The sequence below is a fragment of the Mobula birostris genome, chromosome 5 (genome assembly GCF_030028105.1).
Source record: "Mobula birostris isolate sMobBir1 chromosome 5, sMobBir1.hap1, whole genome shotgun sequence".
NCBI lineage: Eukaryota > Metazoa > Chordata > Chondrichthyes > Myliobatiformes > Myliobatidae > Mobula > Mobula birostris.
The window spans coordinates 34,857,960-34,869,951 of record NC_092374.1 but is presented as its reverse complement, the minus strand read 5'-3'; the positions used below and the strand labels follow the sequence as shown (position 1 = coordinate 34,869,951).

Sequence of the window (11,992 nt, the reverse complement as noted above, 5' to 3'; positions counted from 1 at the left end):
CCTCCGAGACTGCCAAAACTCCCCAACCTCCAGAATTAGGCTATTTGGCCCAGCAAGTCTCCTTTGCCAATCCATCATGGCTGATTTATTACCCTCTCCACACCATTCTCCTGCCTTCTTTCCATAATGTTTGACATCCTGACTAATCAAGAATTTATCAACCTCCGCTTTAAATCTACCCAATGACTTGACCTCCACAACCATCTGTGGCAGTGAATTTCACAGATTCACCGCCCTCTGGCTAAATAATTACATATCACACATTTATTTTCTGTGTCATAAATAGAAGCAAACACAACATGTGCATGCTGAAATTGACTCATCCATATGAGTCAGCAGCATACTGTGTAAATACTAATGTGGACAGGGCTTCTTTTCAGCAATTAAATAGGCACACGTTGAAAGGAGTCCACATTCTGGGGTTTGTTCCACCTATATCTGTTAAAGTGGTCGCATGAGGTGGTTAACTAGTAAGCGTGCTGCAAACACATCTGCAAAGTGAGACAACTCCTAAATGAGAAAAGTAAACACATGCGGGACCAAAAACAAAACTTTAGGTAAAGCAAGATTCAATCACTAAGGTGAAACATACATATTGTAAAATGTATGTGTGTACATTTGTAAATAGAAAAATTTAACAAAATATACAACTGTTTATAGAAAATACAGCAGTAATTTTGTTCATTACTGAGACAATATGTGTAACAATAAACATAATTTTAAAAAACGCTGTTTTATCAATAAATGTTACCTCTAAACAGTATGTAAAATAATGTGTAACGTAAACTTTTCTTGTGGTTCCAGCCAGGTACAGGTATTGATTTTAACTGACATTTCAATGACAAACTCTGCCATCTTCATCAAAGATGATGCCTGGGCATGTCTAGTTCGGTGGTATTTATAGCCCCGTCATCTGTTCCTCTTGATTGGTTCATCCTCATCCAATCAGGTTTCTGCTGTCCTACATTGTTTTAACATGTAACATATGTGCACAAGCTTACAATGCATAAGTGGTAAGATTTAAGTGGATACATTGTTGAGTTATCCTCCATATACCTACTCAACAATGTAATAAAACAATAAATCAGAGATTATGGGTTAAGAGTGAAAGGTGAAATGTTTAAAGAGTATTTGAGGGGGGAAACTTCTTCACTCAGAACGTGGCAAGAGTGTGGAATGAGCTGACAGCACACGTGCAGATTTGATTTCAATATTTAAGAGAAATGTGGATAGGTACATGGATGGGAGGAGTATGGAGGGCTTATGGTCTGGGTGCAGATCAATAGGATTAGGCAGATTAATGGTCAGCACTAAATGGGCTGAAGTGCCTGCTTCAATGCTGTTGTGTTCTATGACTGCGGCAGGTGTGTGGGTTAAAAGGTCTGCACAACATTATGGGCTAAGGGGCTTGTATTTTGGGAATAGGTTGGGTAGGTGAGAAAGGTTTATGTTTATGTAATTTTTCATTCTACTGATTGAACATGAATAAACTAGACATGCGAAGTTCAAACATGCAAGAGGAGCAGAGAGTCCAATTTTAATGTCAACCACATATACAAATGACACCATTTTGACTTTAGCATATTTACCAATCAACAAAATCCGCTGAAGGGGCAGTGCAATCCCTTCATTTATGTTTTTATGGTTCCATGTTGTCAGGAAGACCTGCAGGTATTCTTCAAGCAGGAAGGATAGATTGGATCTACTCTACCATGGGCTTCTTCCTCCATCCCTTCCCTGGAACTCTGCTCGCAAATACTATAGTTCTATTCCCACCAACACTTCAGCCCATCACAATTACGCTGTTGTCTTTGCTTTGGGATTGTTCCATCAGGCCGACAGCTACCCACCATCAAGCAAACGTTGTCACCTGCTGGAACACCTTTCCCACCGGCTTTGGTTGGAACTCCTACTGGAGTATAGAAGGACCAGGAAGAAAGATTTCCCACTCGTCAAGCTTGAGGACCTGATCAGTGTTTTTGTCACTTTCTTCAACAGGATGCTTTGAGTACAAGTTATAAACCCTTTACAAACTATTTGGATTCTGACAATAACTTGAGCATATTAAATGCTGACTAATAAGTATGCATTTTGGGCAGTAAAATACTTGGTTCACTTTTTACTATGCCTATGTTAGTACAATTTAATCCATCAGCTCTAATTCATGAAAATATTATACTTTACAAAGCAGGTATCCAAGGTGAGGTTGGTATTTGCTGAGTGTGGAAGTATGGTATTGGGGGTAAGGTATTGATGTGGATAGAGAATTGGTTACCAGACAGGAAGCAAAGAGTGGGAATAAACGGGACCTTTTCAGAATGGCAGGCAGTGACTAGTGGGGTACTGCAAGGCTCAGTGCTGGGACCCCAGTTGTTTACAATATATATTAATGACTTGAATGAGGGAATTAAATGCAGCATCTCCAAGTTTGCGGATGACACGAAGCTGGGCGGCAGTGTTAGCTGTGAGGAGGATGCTAAGAGGATGCAGGGTGACTTGGATAGGTTGGGTGAGTGGGCAAATTCATGGCAGATGCAATTTAATGTGGATAAATGTGAAGTTATCCACTTTGGTGGCAAAAATAGGAAAATAGATTATTATCTGAATGGTGGCCGATTAAGAAAAGGGGAGGTGCAACGAGACCTGGGTGTCATTATACACCAGTCATTGAAAGTGGGCATGCAGGTACAGCAGGCGGTGAAAAAGGCGAATGGTATGCTGGCATTCATAGCAAGAGGATTCGAGTACAGGAGCAAGGAGGTACTACTGCAGTTGTACAAGGCCTTGCTGAGACCACACCTGGAGTATTGTGTGCAGTGTTGGTCCCCTAATCTGAGGAAAGACATCCTTGCCATAGAGGGGGTACAAAGAAGGTTCACCAGATTGATTCCTGGGATGGCAGGACTTTCATATGAAGAAAGACTGGATGAACTAGGCTTGTACTCATTGGAATTTAGAAGATTGAGGGGGGATCTGATTGAAACGTATAAAATCCTAAAGGGATTAGACAGGCAAGATGCAGGAAGATTGTTCCCGATGTTGGAGAAGTCCAGAATGAGGGGTCACAGTTTGAGGATAAAGGGGAAGCCTTTTAGGACTGAGATTAAGAAAAAACTTCTTCACACAGAGAGTGGTGAATCTGTGGAATTCTCTGCCACAGGAAACAGTTGAGGCCAGTTCATTGAAGAGGGAGTTAGATATGGCCCTTGTGGCTACGGGGATCAGGGGATATGGAGGGAAGGCTGGTGCAGGGTTCTGAGTTGGATAATCAGCCATGATCATAATAAATGGCGGTGCAGGCTTGAAGGGCCGAATGGCCTACTCCTGCACCTATTTTCTATGTTTCTATGCTTCAGTTATACAGAGGATTGATCTCTGTAAAGCAGAACAAATTCAAGTGTTGAACAGTCCATTCTTGCTCTTATTTCTTTATGCATCAAACTATCTATTAAATACATCTGTAATTTCTGCTTCAATAATTCCATGTGACATGTTCTCCTCCGCACTGCTGAAAGAAATCTCTCAAATTCATTATCTGTAAATAGTTACGTCAGGTTGATATACCCTTTTTATGGACTTGAACACAAGTGCAATGGTTTATATGGTTTACTGTATGAGGCCCACTCTGTTTTTTGGTATCCATTTCATCCCTTTCTGCAGAGAATCTACTTTAACTGTATCCTCCATATCTTTATCAAGCAGATGTTAGGACCGCAGTAATTTTTCCAATGAATTTCCAGAAAGATGCATTGCTTTATGAGGAACTAAAACAGGTGAAAGGAATATTTATGTTTAGCTTAAATACCAGTCACTTGATAGTTGATAGAGTACTGTATAACAAATTGATAAATAGAATTTCATTAATTACAAAGCCAAACAAAAATGTTTATATTAACATTATATCAATGCAGGTGAAAAGAGTTGGCCAGACCAGATCATTTGAATGACAGAAAAGGCCTGAAAGTCAATGGCAATGCCTGTTTGTATATTCTTCTTCAGCATTCCCTTGGGCTTGACGATGACATGACATGGTTTTGTGGTTGCTCAGATGTTGAGAATGACGTGGAGACATTGACGGGATGCACAGCTTGGCTGAGAAGTGGCAGATGGAGTTCAATCCAGAAAAATGTGAAGTAATACACTTTGCCAAGTTGAAATTGAAGGCAGAGTTCACGGTTAATGGCAGGATTCTTAATGTGGAGAAACTTCAGAATCTTGGACTCCATGTCCATAAATCCCTTAAATTTGCTGGGCAAGTTGATAGGGTGGTTAGGGTGGTGTATGGTGTCTTGGCCCTCAATAGTCAGGGGATTGAGTTCAAGAGCCACGAGACAATGTTGCAGCTCTAGAAAACTCTGGTTAGACCACACAGACGATTGTGTTCAGTTCTGGTCACCTGAGTATAGAAAGGATGTGGAAGTTTAGAGATTGCAGATGAAATTTATCAGAGTGGTGCCTGGAATAGAGCATGTCCTATGAGGAAGAGTTCAGTGAGCTAGAACTTTTCTCTTGTAGTGAAGGAGAATCTGAGGTGTTGATAGAGATGTAGAAGGTAAAAGGCCTAGATAGAGTGGACAGCCAGCACCTGTTTTCCAAGGCAGAAATGGCTAATGTGAGAGTGTGTCATTTTAAAGAAATTGGAGGAAAGTATTGGGGGGGGGGGGAGGGGGGAGCTGTCAGAAAGTCTTTTCCCCCATACAGAGTGCTGATGCCAGAAAGTTAGGGGAGGGGATGTCAGAGATAATTATTTTTAAACAGTGTGTGGAGGTGTTCACATAGACGTATGGATGAAAGCAAAATAGAGGGCTATGTGAGAAAGAAGCATAAGATTGATCTTTGAGTAGGTTAAAAAATCAGCACAACATCGTCGGCTGAATGGCCTGAACTGCTTTGTATTGTTCCTCCTGTCCTGGGGCAGGAGAGCAGGTACTTCCTCCATTTATGTCGGATTTGTGTGCTCAATGCATGGCTGAGGTTTCTCAATATACCCCCAAATGCACCTTCTCTGCTTTGATCAGACGTGGGTCAAGGATTCCCTGGAGTCAGAGGATGTTGCACTTTTCAGGAACATTTTAAGGCTGTTACACCCTAAAGTTATGGCAGAGTAAGCTCTAGATGCCTATTGGTTTCCATGCTCTTTTGAAAAATTTTATTTTTCTGACCATAGTCCTATTTCTGCTTTATTGGTTTCTATTTGAGTTTCTTCCGCTTTGTGATATTTTATGCAAGTGCAGGATTCATTTTGAACAAATTTGCAGCCACAACATATTTACAAGCTGGAACTCTAAGTACATTGGCTGTCATTGATTTGAAAGAGGAAAAGAAAGAGAACAAAGATTTTGCACCATTGACAAGCAGCAATAACAAATAACATGTATTGTTATTAAACTCACTACGTTAAATATTTTATGAAAGCAGATCCTTTCAATTCACAACTGGGAATGTTTGACATATTAGTCACTTGTGCTGATCTTTTATACCACAGAGCTATTTTTAATTATTATTAAAAGCAGCAATAGAATGAGTATCCAAGGGGTCTATCAAGAAAGGGCAATAACACCTAATACATGAAAAGAAAAGGCATTGATTTCCTTAATTTACCAGTGGTTTTCAAACTACCTGTACCATAAAAAGAATTTCTTAAACTCCAACACAAGCACTTTCATTTCGCACCATTCAATTATTTTAGCATCAAGAATTTTGCAGTGGTCAGATGCTGAATCAGCAAAGATCACCGGAACCAACACACAAATTTTACCGCCGTGTACTGTTGAAAGCCAAAATTGATATTCCATTGCATTAATTTTCAAATGGGTTCTAGCTCTAATATCAAGAAACTCATGTCCAAACAAAATCTGGTGTACAAAGCATTGTTTGTTTTAATTTAGTCTGTTGGCATGCTCTGCTGGCTAAGGATTCTGTGTATAGAGTCTATAGCACCTTACAAAAATTAAAAACCTGCAAGTTATTTTTTCTCAGTAAGTATAGGCTACTTTATTAATATTTAGTATACTTAAAAGGTATGCATGCACACAATTGAGAGAATATGATAGGAGAGATGTATTCAATAATGCAAGTGAATACTTGACTTCGCACAGGGTAGAAAGGACAAGTACTTACTGATTCCAGATTGTATTAGAATTACTGCCAAAAGCTTTGCTTTCTTTATACGAAGCAATAATCAAATGTAATTGATTTTCTGTGCACAGAATTGTATAGAATTGTATTTTATATAAATGTAACCAATTAGTTAATATTCACAACACAATATTTTGTAATATATTCTTGCATTGTATACTTAACTGGATATTTTGATTTTTGTATAAAAGCATATTTTATGTTTAGAATTTGAATGCTTATAGTAATTTTCATCAATAAAAAATAGCAAATTAAATAATTAGCTTCTAAATGAATTGTATCTGCTCCCACCTCAAGCTGTCTTCATATTTTCACTCTAAGCTATTCTCTCACCAATAAAGTGGCCCCTGAATGTAGGTTCATGGTCTTCTGCTGCTGTAGCCCATCCACTTCAAGGTTTGTGTTATGCGTGAGAGTATCTTCTGCACAGCACTGTCAGCTTGAACCAGTCTGACCATTGTCCTTTGACCTCTCCCACAGAACTGCCACTCACTGGATATTTTTGTTTGTTTATTTATTTATTTATTAAGATACAGCATGAAAGAGCAACAGTGATGGGTAGATGGGAGTCACAAGATATTTTTACCAAATGTTTTTTAAATTATACAAAAAAAATAAAAAAGCCGTGTCTTCTTGTCACAGATCTTTTAAATATACATCTTCATATTTTAATATTTACAAATCACAGATGAGCAAAAATTGGTTGTTCAGAAGACTATTTGCAACACCAATATAAATCCAGAACTAGTAATGAAGGCAATCTTAGCAGTATCTTGACACTATCTACAATATCATGAATCCACAGAAAAATACTTTGCACATCTTTTGAGTTGATTTATAACTATCATAACAATTTCATTTGCTTTACAATAATATCAAAATTACACATTATCTTGTTCTAATTTTTGGAATAATGCCTTACTCCGTAACTGGGATTCCCTCTGTCCATCCTTCCATAAGATGATGAGGTGATCTGTTGAACATGTTACTAATCCATGCTCTTTAGAATAGAGGAACATCTGGAAATTGACAAAACAGAAATAATTCAAGCAGCCATAAAGTCTATTTGCAGCAAGTTCAAAGTCAAAGTAAATGTATTATCATCAAAGTATGTATAATGTCATTGTACACTATCATGAGATTTGTTTTCATGCAGACACTCACAATAGAACAAAGAAATACAATAGAATCAACAAAAACATACACACAAATACTGACAAACAACCAATGTGCAAAAGATGATGATCTGCAAATAAGAGAAATAAACTGATTCAACTGACTAAAGCAAGTAAGGCCTTGTCATAATAGAGCCAAATGCATCTGCGATCTTTGGTATAAACACTGATTTCAAGTTGGAATATGCTTTCAGAATCACTGAAAATATCATGGCCTAGATTTTGTTGTAATGAAGCTGTAACAATTGCCAACACACTGAAATTATCAACTTCTGATTGCAACATATGCAGAGTTAACTACTGAAATCTGCTGCAAAATGATTTACTGCTCCACAAAAGTTGCAAAGGTATGTCGTGCAAAGAATCAGAGTCAAGTTTAATATCACCGGCATGTATCCAAAATTTGTTAACTTAGCAACAGCAATACAATGCAATACCTAATAATATAAAGAAAAAAATAAAAGTGTAAATCAGTAATTCATTACAGTAAGTAGATATGTATATTAAATAGTTTAAAACAAATAATATAAAAACAAAGAAGTGAGATAGTGTTCATGGGTTCGACGTCTATTTAGAAATTGGATGGTAGAAGGAAAGAAGCTGTTTCTGAATTGCTGAGTGTGTGCCTTCTGGCTTCTGTACCTCCTTCCTGACAGTAACAATGAGAAGAAGGCATGCCCTGGATGATAGGGGTCCGTAATAATAGATACCACCTTTCTAGGGCACCACTCCTTGAAGATGTTTTGGGCCTGTATTCACTAGAATTCAGAAGAATGAGGGGTGATCTAATTGAAACCTATTGAATGGTGAAAGGCTGTGATAGAGTGGATGTGGAGATGATGTTTCCTATGGTGGGAGTGTCTAAGACCAGAGGGCACAGCCTCAGAAAGAGGGGCATCCTTTTGGAAGAGAGGTGAGGAGGAATTTCTTTAGCCAGAGAATGGTGAGTCTGTGGAATTTGTCGCCACAGGCAGCTGTGGAGACCAAATCTCTTATGTATATTTACAGCAGAGGTTGATAAGATTCTTGACTGGTCAGGGTATGAAGGGATACTGGGGGAAGGCAGGAAATTGGGGCTAAGAGAAAAAATGGATCAGCCATGATGAAATGGTGGGGCAGACTTGATGAGCAAATGGCCCAATTCTGTTCCTTTATTTTATGGCCTTAAGATACTATGTAGACTAGTACCCAAGATGGAGCTGACTAGCTTTACAACTTTCTGTAGCTCCTTTCAATCCTGTGCAATGGCATCCCACCCCCCACCCCCACCCCCACCCCATACCAGACAGTAATGCAGCCTGTCAGAATGCTCTCCATGGTACATCTGTAGAAGTTTTTGAGTTTTATAGGTGACAAACTACATCTTCTCAAACTCTTAATGAAATATAGCCACTGTCTTGCCTTCTTTATAGCTGCATCGATATGTTGGGACCAGGTTAGATCCTTGACACCAGGAACTTGAAACTGCTCACTCTCTCCACTTCTGATCCCTCTAAGAGGATTGGTTTGTGTTCCCTCATCTTACCCTTCCTGAAGTCCACAAGCTGCTCTTTGGTCTTTTTGAAACTAGATCAGAAATCTGCTTTAATGTCACTGAATGGCAGAATTAAGAACTTAAATTACCTGTTCTAATTCTTCATTTCTCTTCTCCCTTCCAGCCTAACCTTTTCTTTGTTAGTTCATAAATAAACTGAAACATTTTATAAGCTATTATGGACAATAATTAGCAGTAGAGAAAAAAAAAGTGTCCACACAACACAAATACTCACTTGTACTGCACCTGAATGACCAATCAAATCACCAGTTATCTCCAAAATCTTCAACATAGAACACTCCAACTTGCGTTTTGATTGGTTTTGCTGCTTGTTTGGCCTCCCAATTCCCCACATAGTAAAAATCCCTAAAATCAAACAGGCATCAACCTCATTATAATTGTTACAACTAAATTAATAAAAGGATAACAAATGAAAACCAGTTCTGCAAACATTTAGATGATACTCTAAGACATTTAGCCAGAAATAAATGATAACTGAAAAGTGACCTAATGCATATATTAAAAATCAATGCATTTGAAAATTTGGCTTCTTTGATACAAAATGGACACTGAAATTCTCAGGTGAAACAGCACAAAATGGAATTAAAATATCATAACAGAGTAGATTCCATATACATTTGTGTGCACAATATAGCGTGATTAGCTTTATTTGTCACCTGTATACAGTGAAATGTGTTGCTTGCATCCATGACCAATACAGTCTGAGGATGAGCTGGAAGCAGTCCACAAGCATCACCATGCTTCTGGCACCAACATAGCATGACCAGAACTTACTAACCTGTACACCTTTGGAACATGGGAGGAAACAGGAGCACCTGGAGGAAACCCACATGGTCACAGGTAGGACATACAAACTCCTTACAGACAGTGGTAGGAATAGAATGCAAATTGCTGATGCTGTAAAGTGTTACACTAGCCTCTACACTACCATGCTGCCCATGAAGCAGTGCAACGTTGTCCCTATATTTGCCAAGAAAGGCAAGAAGTTCTCATGTTATCATTATTTACGTAATTTGAACAAAAGGAGAGGAGAAAAGCCTACTTCAAATATTTACACGCCAAAGCTAGGCAAGTACATGCTATATTCATTGACCTAAGCACAACTAGAGGCAACCTAAAGCAGCTCACCAATTAGACTTTGCTAAATTCAGGCAGTGTAGCAGAATAGGAGAGCAAAAAGTGTTGCTTGCAGCACAGGAGAATTGCTCCTTCTATCATCATGTTAAGTTGAAAAGAAACATGAAAAGAAAATCATTATTTTTTAGCAGGCACTTGCACACCAAGTAACCATGCAAGGAAACAAAAGCAGCTCAGCAGGACTACATGCCTGCTTAAGCTGACTAATTTTTAAGTGTTTCTAACCAGACATTGTGATCCTCATTGCTGGAAAAGGTAATATCTAGAGAATTAAGTTGTATCTACTAACGTATATAATGTTAAGTTGCACCAACCTGATGTAGCAGGTTCTGCTGGAGGAAGTTCCTGCAATACCCAAAGGCGAACACTGCCGTCAACAGAGCAGGAGATCAATTGGCTGTAAAACATTGAAATTCAGAAATTATTTTCAGCGTGTATGTCAGCCATTTGTTGTACCTGACAATAAAATCCAATTTACAACTCTCTTTTCAGGTAAATAAAAATACATGTTCAAATCTATTGGGGCACCACCACAGCGTTGCAGTTAGTGTGACACTATTACAGCTCAGGGCATCGGAATTCAGAGTTCAATCCTGGCATCCTACATAAGAGTCTCTGAATGTCTCCTCATAGAATGTGTGGGTTTTCTCCAGGCCCTCTGGTTTCCTCCCACAATCCAAAGACATACCAGGTAAATTAATTGGTCATAGTAAATTGTCCCATGATTAGATTAGGCTTAGGGTTGTCAGGGGCTGCTGGGTGGTGTGGTTCAAAGGGCTGGAAGGGCCTATTCAGTGCTGCATCTCTAAATAAAATATCTGAGATATATGCATTGTTCGCTTGTAAAGTTTAAAAATAAAAACTTTTTTTAAAAAATGTTGTTCTTGAAAGTAGAACAAAATCTCTCAACTTTCTTTCAACTTAAAATATTTTCCGAACTGAATTTACAAGATACAATTCAAGTTAGTAATCACTTCTAAATTAGCAGTGCACATTCATTTAAAATTAAAATTATTACAATGTTCCCATGCTGCATGGGCAGCATTCAAGTCTGTTGCTTTATCTATAATAGATAGTTTAGAATTCAAATTTGCATACTTATTTGGCAACTTTGCAATATGCAACACCCGGGAATCATGTGCCACTTGTTGGTAGGCAATCACAGTTCTTGTCCGAAGATTATACACATAAATTCCTGTCCCAATCGCAGCAAAAATATTCTATAGATAAGAAATACAAGAATTTAAAATTTAAAACACCACAAACATTATTTAGCTTAATAGCAAAGCCTTTTTTTAAAAAATAAAAAGCATGCAGTCTCTACATGGAGGAATTTAGCAAGCTGTTCATATGGTGATCTGATGAGCTGTTTCATAGCATGCATTTTGATCAATCACATAAAAACCACTGGGGCGGGGGGGGGGAAGGAAGAAAGTGAAGAAGTTCTCGTGGTATCATTATTTATGTAATTTGAACAAAAAGGAGAGGACAAAAGCCAACTTCAAATATTTACAAACCAAAGCTAGCAAATACATGCTATATTCATTGATCTTGCCATTAGACTAGCAGGTAGTCTTTCATGTTCCACTCAGAACAGTAAAATTAGAACTGTACAATTTTTAAAATATTTTCCAAATGCTGTATTAAGTATATAGACTTAGGTCTATGAAAGAAGTGCCATCTTTTTTTAAGTTTTACCTCTCTATCTGAAGTCAGATGATGAATGCAGGTTTCAGACTGGTTTGGAGTCTGTGATATCTTTATCTCAGCTGGTTTGTCATATTGTGGCGCAGCATTCCAGAACTGAGATTCAAATGCTTTAACTGTCCAGTCCAGCGCATCCCAAATTATTAATTCACCCACATGGGATCCAGTGGCAAAAGTATCATCTATTCACGCAAACATAAAATGCACCAAGATCCAAGTGAAACTAGTATACAAAATAATTTGGCAGCAAAATATCTGATGAAAGCAATATATATATATA

General features: G+C 38.2%; 1 protein-coding gene across 4 annotated transcripts in view; it reads right to left on the bottom strand.

Annotated features, from left to right (window-relative positions):
• Positions 1 to 6,647: 6,647 nt before the first annotated feature.
• The window catches only part of wdr41 (WD repeat domain 41), a 42,301-nt gene continuing 36,956 nt past the window's right edge, over positions 6,648 to 11,992 (bottom strand). For 3 of the 4 annotated variants that reach the window (XM_072257859.1, XM_072257858.1, XM_072257861.1), the window contains 5 exons: positions 11,704 to 11,894; positions 11,104 to 11,225; positions 10,320 to 10,402; positions 9,083 to 9,213; positions 6,649 to 7,157 (listed from right to left, as the gene is read on the bottom strand). In XM_072257859.1, the coding sequence (XP_072113960.1) occupies positions 7,020 to 7,157; positions 9,083 to 9,213; positions 10,320 to 10,402; positions 11,104 to 11,225; positions 11,704 to 11,894 (665 nt within the window). In that variant the 3' untranslated portion in view covers positions 6,649 to 7,019. Of the gene's footprint in view, positions 7,158 to 9,082; positions 9,214 to 10,319; positions 10,403 to 11,103; positions 11,226 to 11,703; positions 11,895 to 11,992 lie in introns of all 4 variants that reach the window. The other variant, XM_072257860.1, reaches the window with a different exon arrangement.